We start from the raw sequence: 18,343 nt of genomic DNA on the forward strand, positions 1-18,343 counted from the left end.
TTGATTTTAATGAGAAAAGTTTCATGTGTCAACCTCCTGCCTAAGCCATTAAGTAAGTACACGAATACTTACGTTCATATCAACTCCCACGCGTTTCCTTATTGAGAATGAGCAACCAGCCCTATTTTTATTTGCCCTATTTTTACCATCTTGAGCCAAACTTTGAGACAAAGGTTTCGTATGGGAATCAGTTGATGAAGAAAATTATTCAGGTCGTTTTAACCAACTTTCTGCTTTCACATTGTTCCAAGGAATGCTCTTTCCAAGTCTTTTATCATTGTCATGTTGATTTTCAGTTGTCCTTTGCTCAGCACAAGTTCGTCGCTGTCTTTTCATCGTCGCCGTAGCTAAAAGTTAAACTTTCATCCCACATAATCTGAGTGGAATGTATGAACATCTTGACGGAATGAATAATTTATTGCTCGACTCAATGAATGTATTTCTTGCCAAACACAAACTTTGATTTCCAGCATCCTTCTAAACTTTAAGAAACAAAGAGCACTGCGAAATTGATACAATCGGGAGACAACAACTCTAAAGTTTGGCCTGGGTTGGTTTATTTAGAAAGCATTTCAACGTCTTTGGCTCAATGGGTCGAAATTTCATTTTCTGCATTTCTTTTTCACGGAAAATAAATTGGGTTTCGGGGACATCACTTTTTCTAAATAAATATTCGATCCTATGGGAAAATTTTGAAGCTTCCGTTAATTACTTTTTATGTGGTGATAGATAGACAGTTGACCTTGCAAATATTTCCACCAAACGAGACCCGGCCAAAATACTGTACTAATTAATTTGACATTCATGTATGCAAATATTATTCAATTTTTAGGGCCAGATATTCCACACCGTTGCAATTACTCTCGTCATACATGTCCCTGCGATTCCATTTATCTGAATGTATTAAATATATGCATATTTATTTATTTATGCAGAACCATGCCGTATTAAACAAGTTATCACTTGCCCTGGAATTATTACACCCTCCGTTTTTTGTTTCAACGCATCGATTCAGTGTTGGCACCAGTGAGCAAATTAAAGTCATGGAATTGACAAAACCGTAAAAACCCTAATTTACTTTGGCGTATAGTGCTCCGACCACGACGGGTAATCCTTCCGAATGTCAAACTTGGAAAGTGTTGGTCTCGTAAATTGCGCAATATGAGACGCGTATCACACAATAAGAGAAAGAAGTGAGAAAAGTTTTATATGCCTTTTCCCAGCTAAACTCTTCCAATTTCAGTTTCATTCCTCTTCATTTTTCTCGTTTCTTTATCTTCTCCTTGTCCAATAAAAAGACAGAGATGCGAGGAAAAACTTAATAAAAAGCAGGCGACAATTCGGAGGTCCGCACATTATCAAAATGAAGGAAAAAATCGAGAGTGAATCCAAGCAGATAGAAAACTGAAGAAAACAGCATGTTGAGCAGTTTAGGAATTCAGATAAATAATTGACACGACATAAGCTGCTTTCACATCCTACTTATTTTCAAACTCGTCTCTAATTCCGTTATTGTGCTAAACATACGTTAGCTTGCGATGGGAAACTATTTTTTTGTCCATTTTATTTTAACCCACTCCAGTCCAAGCCTAAATTATGCAGACAAGCTGCTGGAGAGCTGATAAAAATAAACCAATGACGGAGTTAGACACTAGACTTCAAAATGTGACATTCACCGGTACATAAGAAAGTTGAAGTTGAAGTTGAGAGTGTTCTTTCCTAGCCGTACCGTGTAAGCAAAGCACGTCATGAAACACCACAGAAAGGTGGAGAAAGTTACGTAACATTCTGTATTCGAGTGAAACACGAGCTTTGCGAAAGTAAAGCTAACATTAGCTGCACCTTGTGTTGCCTCACGTCAAAAAAGATTAAAACTGACATCTGACAACGTAAAGCAACTTTGATTCAAACAGTTAATGTTATGTTATGTTAAATATTTTGCGATGCAGGACGAAAAAATAACAAACACTTCTGTGTGAGCATGCATTCATCCAACGCTTGTCGTAAGAGCTAAATCTAATCGACCCAGATAATCCTCATGTGCATATGAAGTTCTGTGGGAGAAGTGGATGTTCATTAAATCAATAATATAAGCATGCAATGTTCAGTTGAAGTGGGAAACTAACCAACGTACATATGCATGTACTTCTGCACGTGTGTGGTAAAACACATAAAAGCATGTCTCCAGATTTCTCTAGTCCTATGTATTGGGCTTGGCCATACATAGGAAAGACTGGAATTCAGCCCGTGGAGAACAATGGTGAAAATGGGGGTAGAAAGTCGTAAATTTGCATTTAAACACTTTTGAATGACATCCGACTCACGCACACATATTTTATCGATTACTCGATAGGTTAGCTCAGCAGCAATTCTTCGATTAGTTAATTGCTGCGATTGTTGGAGAAGAACAAGGCAGACTGATTTCTGTAATCAATAAACGGCAATGATATATATTTCCAAGCACTGTACGATATATATGTATTTATCGTTATTTATTGTGTGGCATGGAGTGACCCCGTGACTACATACAAGACATGACCCAAATGTAGAGAAATCCAGAAAAGAAGTAAATATCATACTAAAATATACGGTGAGAAAATTTGAACCCAGTATATCTCCAAGTTAAATGGGTAATTTATTATTAGTTCCGAGTCGCTGCTCTTCCTCACTCACGCTCGACGCTCGTCTCATGTGTATTCATTACTCAAGACAGTTGTCATTCTCACTATAAATTTTAAGCCTGTATGCAAGGAAAAAGGGATTAGAATGTGAGTGCAATATTGTCTCAGCTCAGATTTCTCTCGGGGTTTTCCTCCGAGAGACAGATTATAGGAGAGATTCTCCTCTGATTTCCACCAGTTTAATCGGGGATTATGGAACAGTCATACATATCTGTCTGTTAGGAGATTCTAGACGAACCACTAGACTGATTTTTGCAGACTTTCTCTTGGCTTGGACGAGATCTACGATGGGCTGTGGTTGACACTATTTTGCATACTGTCAAATTTGATAAATTGTCTCAGAAACTTGCAATTTTACATGAAATGAACATCAATTGACTCTATCAGAGTGTTGAGCTAAACACGTTGTCCTGTCTCTCAAATGTAGATTTCAAAATTAATTTGTCTTGAAACCGTATTATTTGTAAGAGCAGGTTTGCCCCCATTACTGGTCTGATTATCTGATTCCAAATTTGTAGATGCTTTGATGCAGTCAACTTGAAATCCAAACTTCAAAAATATTGGAAATGCAGTACCATTTAGTACGAGGAACTCTTGTCTATAAATCAAGTTGTTCAAACGGATAGTAATCGAGAGAGTGGTTATCGAATGCTGAATGATGCAGCTCGGGACATATAAGAGGTTTTATGGGATGAAATTAGCATGAAACTGATATTTGACAAAGCATATATTTATTATATTTCATTTAATAATAAATCACCAACTACCACAGTAATTGGTCGAACTTTTTAATTATCAACATTATTACGCTGAAAGTTTGGGGTTGCTTGTTGGGTTATACATGTAAGTATTACAGGGAGAATTGCATATGTAGTAATTATTGAACGAGGCGAATATGAACGTTAAAATGGTTTTAGTAGTTAGAACCATGTACATATATACCTTTGTCAAGTGGTGATTCACAATATTTTTAGACGTATAGTATGGTGGCGACATGTGTACGTAAAAAGATAGTTACATACCCTTTTGGCATTGCATTGACTATATTTACAGAGAGTGAAAGGTAAGGAAAATACATTTTAACAATGGTTTGTTGTACACTATATAGAATTTCATCATAAATACTCAAGTTTTGTATATTTTCAAAATGAATTTAATATGAAACTAACTCTTTAGAAAAGGATTAATTTAGCGCAAGATTTTGGAGTTTAATTGGGATAAAAGATGGTCACGTAAATAATTTTTGTATATATTGTGGTGAAAGTTCATCAGTCAGACAACAGTGGTAGTGGAGACAGAACAAAAGTTACAATTTGTAAAAATACTTTTTTTCAGGAATCAGTCTCTGCTTGGCATTTCACAATCTCGTCTTAACTGCCCCTTTCTGACGTGCTTGCCCATAATATTTAATAAGAATATTATGTTTATAAATATAATCATAATGCAACTATATTCTGTAGCGAGAGTTAAAAAATTACAGGCAACGACAAGGTGGGTCTTTGTACGCTGAGGTAAAATACAAGAACCGTAAATAAATATTACTACATATTTATGTATGGCTGAGCGAAGATCGATTATGATAAATATAAAATTCACAATATCTATTATAAATACATACGGATTACTAATAACGAGTCTAGTTTACTAAGTCTTGGATTTGTGACTTTGATTTTGGCATAGATTTTTATAAGGTGCAGTGTGTATCTTAAACTATTTAATGTATAAGGTGTCTGACATGTGTGGTGGCTAATTTTATTTATTTTGCATTCGTTCTGCTCCATCCTCTTTTTTTACCAGTCTTATTTGAAAATAACAATTTACACAGAAGAACCGAGTCACTAGCAGGCAGTTGGCCTACAGAACGGACAACGTATTTGATTTCCATAAGACTAGACTTGAATAGACTCAATAACAGACGACAATAACATTTTCAACAAAATGTTACACAATCGAACCCCTACTACATACCCGGAAGCTCCTCCTCAAGGAAAGTATTGCTGACAGTGCGAATTATTAATTTTTTTCAAGATGAGGCTCTAGTTCCAAATTCACGTAAAATATCACGAGATATCTCAATGTCATTGCGACTAATTCCTAACGCTCTAATTACCAAATCTTGCGGAAACCCCTCTCCCGTTAGTCGTGAAATGTAATCCATATTAATATTTTCATATGATGTCGAATCATCAATTGCGACTTTGTCAACAAGTTCTCGCATTTTCCCTCGCATTTCATTATGGTCCTGTGATCTGAATCCCCGTCCACCTCCTCCAGTATTTTCATAGTTGTGACCTTCTACTTCTACCGGGTATTGAGAAGAGCTTGGACCAGCCAAAAGCATTGGCACATTTATTGCTGAGTCGTTGATTTGAGTGCCTGTGCCAGGAACTAGAGGAACTATCTTACTCGTGGAATTAGGCACGTTTCGGCTCATGACGAGAGCATCTCCAGAGGATTGTGACACAACTGCAGACGACGACGACTTTTTCCCACTAACCACAACTCTGGTTGAAAAACTTGACGAGGGGGTTCTTTCCTTGCCGGAACATTGTGGATGCAGGGAATGTCTCATCGGCTGAAGGATTGAAGGAGCAGGTTTTCCACCAGAAATATTTCCACTACCGACAGCGCCCAGTTGTAATGCGTTGCTTGATCCATTATATGGAAGGTTAGGGTTAGGGTTGGCTTTAGGAAGCACAGGAGACGACGAAATATTAATAGGCAACAAAAGCTGATGACTAGAATTAGGTGAAACTACAGCCGACGAGGGGCAAGACTTTGGTGCGACGAGATGAATTGATTGTGCATTGTTTAACGATGGACATGATGCGTGGCGAATTTGCGATTGATTCACTTGGAGAACAGCAGGGGATCTCATTTGACCAGAAGGTTGGCAAGGCATTCGCAAACAACTCTCTGCACTTCTTGCGGGTCCACTATTGCTTGAAGGGATTGGATGAGCACTTGACGAAATACTGGCAGCGTTAAGATTAACACTACTTAAATTCTGAGGCACTTTGGGTACATCGTAACCGTTTTCGGTCGCTTCTCCTAAAAAGTAGATAAATGAAACTATGATTTACAAATATAATTAAAAAGTTTCCTTTACACAATTCAACTAGAATTTACCTCTGTCTAATACTGATGTTGAATTGGTAATTTGTACTCCACTGTTTGAAATTTCTCCATCCCCATTTCTTGGTACATTTCCTACTCTGGTCTCTGGTCGAGGATGTATTTTTGGACCAGGGTGTGATGACTTTGGAAACTCTCCGCCTTTATTCTCCCTTGGTCTATGACAGTAATTATAAAACCATGAGCTCAGTTAAAGATTTTGCAGTTCTTCATATTTTTTTCATGCCCAAAATTACCTGGATGAAATTTGAGGGGACTCTGCTTTCTGTGGCACCGGAATTCTAGATGGGGATGCTTTTCTCGGTGGAAGTGGAGGTGCTGGAGGTCCAACATCTGTAGACGACTGATTTGGAACTTGACCTATTGCTACGGTTCCACCACTTCCGCTGCTATTACTGCTCGCACTGCTACCAACACCACTGGTGCTTGCACTATTCTCAGTGAAAGATACAACGCAAGCATCCAAGGTGGATGGCTCCGGTACCGGTCGTGTTTTTATCCTAAATGCCAAGTCCAACTCGGTGTTATCCTTTCGTCCCGACCTTGGCGATTCGCGAGGCGTAGTTCCAGGACTGTGACTCGAACACTGTTTGTAAATTATGAGTTAAACTAGCAGTTTCAGTTAATATGCATGTAAATAAAAATGTATAAAATTGGGATCTTTTGAATTTTTAGAATAATTGAAAAGGTTGTTCTTACCCTTGTATCTGGCGTTTCTGACCTCGGAGAAAGAGCAAGCGCTTGTAAAGAGTTGTTAACATGATTCCAGCTTCCTCCATCCTGTGGAGAAAATCATGCTATTCAAGACGCCGTACGAACATTCCCAGAACGAATGACAACAATAAATGGCCGAAACAAAAAAAAAATAACGAAAATATTTCCCACACTGAACAACTGATCGTAACCTTAATACAAGAGAAGCCTTCGTGTAACCTTATAGACATTCTATACAGTACAAAAGTATGATAACCGATGCACAAATAAAACCACAATCAGTGCAGAATAAAATAAAATAAACACTAAATACAATCGCTTCATGCAAAATTCGATTATTATTGCAAAGAATGTAGTAAACATGTTAATCTTAGGATACAAAAGAAAACAAACTTGCAATCATGCAGTCATCATAAACAGAAATAAACGAGGACAGAAACAAACGAGGGTTGTGTAAGAGTACTCGTCGTCGTAAATATGTAATTTTTCACATCGGCAAGTCATTAATAATCACGCCTGCCTCCATTTGTTTAAGTAACAGGATGATCACAAATACTGAATTTTTAACACTTGATGATCTGGTATAAAATAATACATCTCTTGGACTTACATAAAAAGAAACATTTGATCAACATAATAAAAAACACTTCCTATCATTTACGATAATTTAGGAAATATACAGTTTAATAAATGAACGGCAGTCTCATTTAGTGCACAAAAAATATTTATATGGGTTTCTTTCAAGCTTTATATTTAGATAAAAGCAGACTAGTTTAGCAATTGGAAATGGCAAATGGCTTCAATTGCGTATTACTACTGCATCTACACTACACCTACAAAACAATGCAATAAAGGGTTAAGCTGTTGGAATGGAGCATTACTAGAGAGTTCATTTAGAAAGCGGTGATGAAAATTTGGCATTTTCTCGACTTGGTTTCAAAGTAAAAGTTTTGAACAAGCGTGCTTATAATAAGACACTGCGATATGCTGAAGCTATTGCACTCTGACCTCTAAAAAAGTGCACCACTGAATATAACGAATGGAACGAGGAATTGTTCATAAATATAATAATATAATAAAACAGGTTCTTTAAACTCTGGAAATTAATGGGAATGATGCGACATTTGGAATATCAGTATGTTTTCTTATAATGTATGTGAATAATAACTACAAGTCATGGGGCAGAGAGAACTATACAATTTCAACGACACGAAACACAATCACGATGATGCAATTACAGAAGAATAATTTTGGTTCTGATCATTATCATCCTCTACCTCGTCTTCCAAATCTTCCAAATCAACTAAATTCCCCGTGGATCCAGCCTTATGTTGACGACGAGGGTCGAACGGATCTACCACCTGAAAACAAATCAACGGGTAGCGATAAGAAATCTATTTCTGAACACTTTACTCAATTATCAATAAAATATAAATATCGAGTTGAAGATGAGTTGGTCTTAAATGTACTACAAATAGTCACCAAATTGTGGAAAATTGAATTTTTAAGCATTTTTGGACTCACGATAGATTCTGTTCCCTTAATTTCTGCTCTGCAAAATGGACAGCCCACTCCATCAGACTCCTGCGGAACAAAGTCATGAGTTAATAATAATATTCCGTCCTTCCTTTGATATCACTCAAATTCTTGAATTGGTGACTCTACCTGCCACGAAGTCAAACATGGAGTACATAGAAGGTGGCCACAAGGTTCAATCCGAATATCTTTATCATTTTCAGCACATATTTTGCAAAGTTGGAAGGTTGATCCCATACTATAAGTACAAATTAGTCATAAAAGATCTGGTATCTAACTGTATTTTTTTCTAAATTGAATACTTACAAACAGTACAATTCATACTGTTCTTGTGTAACTTTGACATGATCTTCAGGTGTCAGTTGCACTGTGAGCTGTGAGAGAAATAAAATAACGAGATTAGATTAAACATTAATCTACAATGTAAATGCCGGCTGAATAGACAACAAAGAGGCATTTTCATTATCTAACAGAAAACACATCTTAAGCAACTATCCCAACCAGACTTCTCTGAGGAAGCTCAAATGACGAGCCAAATGATTCAGATTAATCATCTGCATATCTATAAGTGTTTCATATGATTGAACATTAATCTTTGTACATACCGATAAATCAGGATTTACATTCCTTCCATCAGGGTATAAATAGCTGAAAAGAGTTGGATATTTATTTAAAATATACGCTCTTCTAGCTGGAGTGACTGAAAATACAATGAAGAAAAAATTAAACTCACAATCCTTCCCGATATCCATCGAGAAGAGCTTGGCACAATGATTTATTCTGTGGAATTGTCTGTAAAATATTTCCATCAGCCGTAACATAGCCTATCGCCCATTGACCTAATAATACAGGATAAAAATATATTAGATAGTTACAACAACAAATCTAGTTTATCTGTTTCGTTGTTTCGTCAAAACTAGAAATTTTATATTGAAAAATTATTACCCAAACGAGTACAGCTCAGTCGAAATACATAACTAGAAATTAAAAAAAAATATTGCATAAAACACTGTATATAGTAAATATCATAAAATGCGTATAGTAATTACCTTCCAGGCTTTGTAATGTACTTTTGAAGTCTTGCTTTCACTTCGTCGTATGTCAAAAAGGCTACGTATCCAGGATGTGTTCTGGAATAGTGTAATAAAGCTCATTATTCCGTGAAAATATAAGAATGCACATGATTAACATTTTAGATTCTAAAAATCACTTACACAGCTAAAATTTGCCAATTTCGTAGCAATGTAGACCACGGTTGAAAGAGTCTTTATGTCCAAACACAACAAGTTTTAATATTTCAATTACATACAAATCATGGATATGTACACAAGTGAACACATATCTAGGTCTCACCTTGTGAAAACATCAAACTCAAAATTCGAAATATAATCATTGCAGGTCAAATCGATAGTGGATTTAAGGGCCATTGCTTCTAGACCAGTACTAATAGGATGAACAGCACTCAGGATTTGACGAAATTGCTTCCACGACACTACAGTTCTACAATTCACGAAGAAACATGTATTATTTCGTCATGTTCTTTACTTGGATGCAGCAATTGGTAAATTGTTCTTTATACCTATTCCCGAAATTAGCTTTCCAAAAATCAGAAGCATCTCCCTTAGTAATTCTAAACTGCAATCGTCAAATAGAAGTTTGGTATTACAATCCATCCTCATAGTACATACATGTATGTATAATTGTACATTAGTCATACAATTATTTTGAAGCGTGAAAAAATTACCTGATCGCCGCTAAATACACCGTTTGGAAAGAGAGCTTTAAGCTCGCTTAACATATGGCTGAACACGAGAGACAGCTTGGTCAGATTTCTTCGATAATGTGAAGCTTCGTCAAACATTTTGTCTTTCCCCTCTTTGAATAGCTTGATTGCTTGCTTGCACTTGTTTTGTAAATTTTCGATAAATAAGCGAAAATACTCATTGTTGTTGAGGACTAAAATTTTATCCTCGTATTTTGTATAAATTAGCCTCAAGTGCTGGTATGTGTCAGGTAAGATGTCCAGAATGAATGGTGGAGAGTTTTTCAAGTTCATTTTAGAATGTTGGCAAAGCTTAACGACTGTAACAAACAATTGATGATAAATTGTAATTGATTTAAATGACAAATCACATTTGTATAAAAAAAACTGAATTAACTACCTTTGTCCATAAGCTTCCATGTCTTGGCCATCCTTCGAGCTAGGAAATATTGAAATATAAATGATATCAAAAATTTATTTACTAGGACAGAATTATCATTTGCTAAAATAAATAATATTCTTATTACGTGTGATGTCCAAACCAATGATGAGCTTTGGTGGGGACTGCAAAATAGTTGTATAATTTTTGTAAAATGTATGTAATATTTTAGACATTGATGTTGAACTACTCTGGGATTGCTCTACATGAAATGTATATTAAAACTATTTATCAACTTACCATTGCTTCCGAAAACGCTCCATGTATTTTGGAGAACAGAGAAGTGATGTTATTTTGCGAAGAAGCCGGAAGCTTGTTATTGTCCCTGTTATTGTTATTACTCGCCATTGTTCCTCTTAATTTCATTGCCTTTACATTTGTAGCAAGATATCAAAATTTCACTATAACGCACTCAAACGCACCGACTTTTTCTTACTATTCTTCTTTGAATCTGATAAAATTGTGGTTAGATCTGATTAAGCACAGTCAGTCATACTCAGCTGTTTCCTTCCAACGTATTTTTTTACGCCACAGTGAGTCTTTTTGAATTATTTCTCACACTAAAAACCGAGATTCAAAGATTCAAACTTGTAGCAAAACACTTCAGTGGTCAACAAAGCAGCGTAGAGTGCTGAGTAAGTAAGAACCAGTTGCTTTTTACTAATGCTTGCTTGTTGTAAGAGTTGCGTCCAAATAGAATGCACAATCAGAATACAATACCAATTGATAGCAAAAGTAACGGAGTGAGTATATAGTGTGCGAACTTGAACTTCCTACTTTATGAAGATGTTGCATTGATGTTGCTCTCGTAATGGCAATCTTCCTACGTCTCTCTCTCTTTCTTCAATTAAATATTATTCAATTCTTCTTCTGCACTAAGTACTGCGTTGATTTTATATTCTCCACTCGTATCCATTTCCATTGTGTTTGATGACTTTTATCAAGAGGATGATTGTTGCCGGTGTTAACGGATTTAGTCCTGTAAGTAAATAACACATGATGTGCATCAACTATAATTGAGCATTATTTGGTTTGAAAATATTGATCGAATAGTAAAAAGTTATAATAAACAAACTTACAAACAACTGATTTATATGATTCTCACCAGCAACGTCTTGAGGCTCGCTCCTGAAAGAGGAAAAGGAGAAAATTTAATATTGCTGTCTATTTCAACAAGTCTAGTTAATTAATTAATTGATAGAAATGCGTCATAAGTTGGATTTGGCAGATATTCTCTACAACATACACTGTACAATTTCTTGCAGTGCATTTATCTTAAGACGCTCTTCTGACTTTATGCGTATTTATTCGTCCTATGGACTGCGCATGGTAGGCAGGTGATATGTTTTACTAATTAAGCTAAAAGACTATAATAAATGTAAACATTTGACAAAATAAATATTTGCAAAAGGCATCTGTCCTTCATATTCCGTCCAGCACATCCTTCATATTTTGGAGAGTCATACAGTACAGACTTGAAGCTCTATGCTGATTTATTCTTCCTGACGGAGTTTCTAAATTTCAGAATAAAACAAGCAAGACATCCTAGCAAAGTAAAGAATAATATGTACTATTTACATATACAACAGTCTACACTATTATATCGACGGAATTTTAGTTTTCCTAAAAACACAGGATAAACACACCCTGAAATACTTTCCAATCACGTTGTCATCATTTATCATAAAGGTTAGAAAGATGTCGAAATTATGGCAATGAAATCACAAATACTGGTGAGGCAACCTTGAGCTGCAACTTTTATTCTACATACTCCAAGACATGTATTATTCAGGTGAGAGCGTGTAAACGACACACTATTTTCAGCATGATCATTTCGGTAGCGTTGTTCCAGCAACGAAAAGGATCCCAGCCACATAATACCAAAGTCACTCGCACTCACAATCAGTCAGGCTCGAAGTCCCGAAAACATTTCTTGCATCACGCCACTGCCGACCGACACCCACGCCAGGCCAGAAAAATAGCAATCAAGTAATATCTCCAGACGCAAATATACCCTTTCCACAAAATGCTGATGCTGCTGTATATTATGCTGCGCTAACATTAATTTACTGCCACATCTATCCATCCATGGAATGAGCAAGGAGTTTGTTGCATATTTCAGCATTTATCTAAATAGAAATTACTTAGGTTCCAAATACAGTTGGGGAATTATATTGATCTACCTACATTTTGCATGCAATCACTGGAGGGGAAACATGTAAATAAAATAAGTATTCCCCACATAATGCACTCTTTCATCACCTATTTATTTTTAAATTAATTGAAATAAATTAAGCGTTTGCAAGTGTAAGAATTATGGCATGAGGAATATTAGGGGATGATGTATTCATTCATACATAGTGTTACGAACACAACACAATACTAGTTGGCTGTGCAGAGTAAATCGGGTCAGAAGGTCGGATGGCATGGCTTATTTATGAAACCGCAGCATGAATGAATGAGAATCAAAGCATATACACGAGTAGAACTGACACATACCCAGAAGAACGTCTTTCTCAGCGTTTTGTTGGCAGTCATTCATGAAACCACGATGCTAAAGGTGAGTTAGAAATAGAAGAACATGAGAAGAAGAACGAACGAACGAACGAGAACCACAAAAACTTTTAAAGCACGGTTGCGACAGTGTACAACATTTTTTCTTTCGCCATACTAACGCCGCCGACCCCAGACATAACTGCGTCGTACAGTGTACTCCACTCAATCCTTGCATCTGTCATGATGGGACCGGAGAACGATAAGGCACGACGATGCGATCTTCTAAACCAAATGCGTACATATCCTTCGCAAATCTCGTAGTTCATGCAAAGTAGAGGAAACCCATGTTCCAAATGTGAGGGATTTAAACCGTAAAGTTGAATCTACACGCACAGACGACAACATCCGCTCTCCTTCTCCTACATCCGAACCGATGGAGTCGCAGATACGAGAGAGACTGCTGAAGATGAATAATCCAGCGTTGAATCGCCAACAAGAGTAATTGCCAAGTCAAGCTTCATTCACAAACTCAGAGGTTGTTACATATGTACACAGTTTGAGAGGGAATCTATCTCGAGTGATGTATTATGCAGTGCAAAATCGCGAATGGTCTTTGCTTGCTACACATCTCTCTTGCTCCGAACTTTCCACGTTACTATTTACTTACTTCCTCTGCTGCTGATTTAGATTTGGTTCATGGTTATAAAACGTATTACACATAGGATGTCATAGCTTAATAACGGTATGGCATGACTTGGATTGAATTGGATAGTGGTGTCACAACCAAACTCTCTCCCTCTCTGATCATGAACTGGTGAAACGGCGATGCGAAAGGATATTAAAATTAAACGAAACCACAATCGACCTGCATTTTTCAAGTTAAATCTCACTTTTAGCAGCTCAGTGAGATGGCACATTAAATTACATAGGCTACTCTACACATAGGTACATTCATCATTCACCTCTCTCTCTCTCTCTTTTCTGACTTACAAAATATTAAGAATATAATTTTCAACGTCAGTCGCACAACCTTCATTATTCGTTTTTTGAATGGAGTCAATGGAGAGACCGGAGATTGTGACGTGATGATGATGATGGAGATCAAAATGAATGAATTACGAGCTGAATGGCTGTTAAGAAAAGTTGAACGTGTGAATGAAAGTCATTTGCATTAATAAATTCAAAACTGTCGTCTCTGTTCATTTGTTCAAACTGTACAGAAAATTTGCAACTTCTGAACGATAAAGACCTGCAAAGAAAACTTGTGTGGTGCAAGAGATTGATTTCGATATGCGTCATTGCCGTCAGTCAGCAAAAACAAGACGAGCAAATTCCAATTAAAACAAAACTTTTTAGCGTGGACAGTGTCAGTCAATCTATTCCAGGGACGAGTTATATATTGCATATCTTTTTAGCAACAAAACTTTTTGAAAAGTAATCCAATGCAGGGCAGACTTTCTAGTTGAATCGAATAGCCGGTCAATATTGCCACTTGCCAAAATGATTGGTCCTATATTTTAAGGATCCACAATCCAAGTAAGTATACTGAAAGTTCACACTGAATGAAGGGATGTGCAGGCTCACGAAATCATGGAAATTGAATGGTTTCTTTAAGTGCAATGTTGTGTTCTATTGAACTCAAGGTTCCAAATATCTCGTATGTTCACGTAATTTCCTTCTAGGTTCTATTGTCGTGCTAATCCAGCCAGTCACTCTCTCGGTTAACCGAACTGTTGGCAACGCAAGTTTCGTAATCATCAGTTGGTTGAGAAAGTAAAAGTTTTAAAATGGCTAAAATTGTCACGTTTTGAATTTTCCTCACTTTAAAATATAAAACCCTGAGAAAGGAAACAAGGATACAATATTCCTCTGAAAATCGCATTCATTAACACTATTCAAGGTTTTTGTAACATACATATGTAAAACAGACTGTAATTATTATTAGATCTCTCAGAAACGACCAAAATGTGGGAGAAATTCGTACACAAATGTCACTACTAAGGCAAAAGTTCTTCTCAAATTAAAATTAATGAACCTCAGTTCCACTGCTCGATTAGCATATATAGATATGCTTTATATGGCCACACAAAACCACAAAATGTCAAGAACAATGAATAATTTATAATTTTGTATGCTAATCTTACTAACGACAACCTTTACCTCGCTTTACTCGTATCCGTCTTGTATACATAATGTGCTAAAAGTATCCATTTAGTGTTTTGACAAATGCGATTTTAACCTAGGCCAAAACATAGCATCAGCATTATGCATAAGTGGTATTAAGTAATTAATTTGTGGACGGATGATAACGTCTAGAGAAATATAAATTGTGGGTGAAATAGCTAAAACGCAGACAAGAGAAAGAGAGGATGGACAAGACAGCTCATGATGAAAATAAGTTTTATTGCAGTCTCCAACAGCACGAATCGGATAAAAATGGAAAAAATGTGGAATGAAGTCGTGCTTCACCACTACCACCATATCAAATAGTAGTTTATGGGAGAGATGGAGATATGAAATGATGATGCTTGTACCTGCAGAATTTCTTAATGGGTGCACAAAAGGATGATGAGGTTCTATTCACGTTTGTGTTATCAACTCCTTCTTATTCTTCCTTCACCTACCAACACAAACCAACCAACCAGCATTTTATTATTTGGCTCGCTAGCATTTAGCATACTACACATACATATTTTACCCATTTCAATTTTGAACCGGATATCATGAAATGAGCCATCGTAAACTCCGAGTCAAAATCATGACTCGCTTTGGGGATTCTGCATTTCATTAAAACTAAAAGGCTGTACGTAAATGCCTCGAAGCTAGGACAAAGCAAAATGATAATAATTCTTCCATCCATCCATGTTTCTCCTTCTTCTCGCATTTAATAAACTATGAACATGGTCCTTCCTGTGCATGAATATGTCGCCTGTTTGCTTGTTATTACGGAGAAAGACTAAAAGAAGAGCGACCGAATGACGCTGAAACCACAATCCTAATGTGGTTTTCCAAGAATGATGATGATGAGAATAATTTAGCTGAACAAAAGATTCGGATTGAAATTTAAATGTCCGTCGACCGTTCAGAGAGAATGAATTTTCTTCATTCATGCATGCTCTTCGCTTCTTTTCATTGTTGCCATAAAATATGAGTTAGCAAACAATGGGAAATGAATCAGAGCTCAATTAAATAATATTCAATGGACGGGACGAATGTGACAGCTCATTATCACACAACAAAAATAACGGAATAAATTGAGACAGCAATTTTACTTTTATTAATTTCTCAGATTCGAAGAGGACAGAGAAATCTCTTCAATTCAAGAAGTTAAAATAAATAATAAAAAATCTGTAATCCACCAATCAATGGATGAATGGACTATTTTGGACAGGAAAAGGAAAGACGTTCATTCGTTGGGCATATCTACATAGCATACCAATATGTATATCCTGATTAGAAAGAACAATCTAGCAAATCTGTCCTGAGAAATCGTCAAAGTTTGAACAACTTATCTGCTAAAAACTTGATTACTTGATTCGAGGAAGGACAATGCCGTGTACTACAGATACACAGTCATGAATGAAATGAGTGGGGAGAGATCAATAACATTTTTTGCAATCAAACAAATAACGCTGACTGAACATTTGGGATGAATTATTTTTAGATGGAGATCTTTCAGAGCCATATTACTACAAAAGCCAATTAATTATGCGACAACCTGGATTAGAATTCAATAACTAAAATATTACTTGTATACCTCATTACACTTTTCTCTCCGCTGACGCAGGATGTAATTATAATTTAATTAAATGTTCACCAACCACAATCTACGGGAACAAGTTTGAGCATTTGTGACATGGATGTGGAATGATATTAATTATGGACTAATGCAATTCTATTCGGTTTGATATAAAACTACTAAACGGAGACAAAAAGCATGACACGATCATAATTTGATTTAGTAATGAAATTTGAGACCCGAAAATATGTTTAATTTCCTTTATGCTCTTTCTTGTTACTTTTAATGTTTACAGTTTACGGCAATAGTTATGATTAACAAGTAGTAAAATCAACATTAACTTACTTCAAAATTGCATCCAAAATTCAAATCCATTTAGTTAAATCAATCCATGACTTTCGAGATCCATACAATATTACCAATCACTTGTATTATAAGTTATGTCCGAGAATAGACACATGATTTCACACACTTTTTAATTTTTGACACTAAATAACAAAGTTGGGTTTGTTATAAACGACATATTTTACGCAAATAAACTATTCGCTGTTGTCTTCACAGAGAAGGAAAAAATGTCAAAGAGGAAACTTTTCACCATCCAAAAACAACAGCTGCTTGTTCTTAATTGTCGTCCTAAAGTTCCTCCACGTATTATTTCCAGTAAAACATAATAATTATAAAACCTCGTTTTTTTGTGTTTGAGGATTTTTGAAATGTTGTGGGCAGCAGGCTCTCTGCTCGTCTCCGACGGCCGAGATTTCGTGAATGAAAGCAACTCGGCCAACTCCGAGCACCACCAACTCAAACTCAACCCTCACCTTTTTTATCCACTATGCAGCCTCGCGTCGTGATGAAAATATTAATTTCCGGCTAAATTTAATCGTTTAAAGCATGGGAAGTAACTCAAATTGGTTGTAAATGATGCACCGGTATTTCAGTTCGCTTTATACAAGTGCCTTTAAGCCTACGACTTCTTATCAACTGACCATATTACACATTGAACTGGCATTACTATTAATTGGCATTCCACGTAAATGTTATTTGCGGTATGTGGATTGACATGGAGCAATAGTCATCGAATGAGAGGACAAATCAGGCAGTTTTATTTCATGTTTTCCTTCGCCTGTGCCAATTTTGTCTGTGTGAGTAAGTGGGAATAGTTTCGTACTTTTGAACGAAAAGCCAATGGACCTGTGTTTCATTCAAACAGTTTGAATCAAACCAAGTGCAGCAGAGCTTAGGTTTCATGTGTGTCAACGCTTTTCTTTGCTTGTGGGGCTTGGTGGCCATCTGTGGAAAGGAGAATGCTCTATTCCAGTCCCATCCACAGGATGCGCTGAGCTCGTGAGTAGTTGCCTAAGGTGGGAATGGGTGAGACACTAATGATGACTGCCTTGGGGAAATGTAAGATGAGACTGCAGAGAGAAACTTGAGACTTTTTGTTTTTATCCCTGTTGGCTTTTAGTTTGATCCAATGTTTTGCTAGAAATTATAACTACTAAATACCGCACGGTAATCTATGATGTGTTACCTTTAGTCCAACTTCTGTTTGTGTTCCAACTTAATTTTTAAAATGCACCATTTTATTATAACTTCTGTAGCAAGTAATGTTTATATTATATTAATACTATAACTAATCTCACCTTCAATTATATACATGTATGCACCACTTGATATCTGCAATTGCTGAAATCAAATTACAAACATATACTTACATATGTGCAAATTAATGTAATTTTTGCTGGGTGGGTTCATGACTGCAGCCCATCACAGCACATTTCTCTTTGTAGAGAAATTTTGTAAATATATTGACTCAGGAGTTATTGGAACGGACAGAAAGT

General features: G+C 36.3%; 1 protein-coding gene across 1 annotated transcript; it reads right to left on the reverse strand.

The window, feature by feature from the left end:
* Positions 1-3,393: 3,393 nt before the first annotated feature.
* On the reverse strand, positions 3,394-17,606 carry LOC110842987 (E3 ubiquitin-protein ligase CBL-B-B). Its single transcript, XM_022088883.2, has 21 exons — positions 16,848-17,606; positions 11,347-11,395; positions 10,508-11,246; positions 10,356-10,392; positions 10,229-10,267; positions 9,811-10,148; positions 9,646-9,701; positions 9,420-9,566; positions 9,281-9,331; positions 9,116-9,196; positions 9,012-9,043; positions 8,800-8,905; positions 8,672-8,714; positions 8,373-8,440; positions 8,196-8,304; positions 8,055-8,114; positions 7,808-7,891; positions 6,516-6,596; positions 6,053-6,402; positions 5,811-5,974; positions 3,394-5,732 (listed from the first exon to the last, which is right to left on the reverse strand). The coding sequence occupies exons 3-21, from the start codon at positions 10,631-10,633 to the stop codon at positions 4,705-4,707; spliced, it is 3,000 nt and encodes a 999-aa protein (XP_021944575.1). The 5' UTR covers positions 10,634-11,246; positions 11,347-11,395; positions 16,848-17,606; the 3' UTR covers positions 3,394-4,704.
* Between the last annotated feature and the right edge of the window lie 737 nt (positions 17,607-18,343).

This window comes from Folsomia candida, unplaced genomic scaffold, assembly GCF_002217175.1.
Source record: "Folsomia candida strain VU population unplaced genomic scaffold, ASM221717v1 Fcan01_Sc002, whole genome shotgun sequence".
In the NCBI taxonomy this organism is placed as follows: Eukaryota; Metazoa; Arthropoda; class Collembola; order Entomobryomorpha; family Isotomidae; genus Folsomia; species Folsomia candida.

What these genes read in the sequence shown, in the direction of transcription:
- LOC110842987 (XM_022088883.2), bottom strand. Translation starts at nt 10,633, where the DNA reads ATGAAATTAAGAGGAACAATGGCGAGTAATAACAATAACAGGGACAAT. An exon ending in GAGTTTGATGTTTTCACAAG is followed by an intron (nt 9,332 to 9,419) that starts GTGAGACCTAGA and finishes TTGGACATAAAG; the next exon opens with ACTCTTTCAACCGTGGTCTA. An exon ending in CAGAAACGCCAGATACAAGG is followed by an intron (nt 6,403 to 6,515) that starts GTAAGAACAACC and finishes ATTTACAAACAG; the next exon opens with TGTTCGAGTCACAGTCCTGG.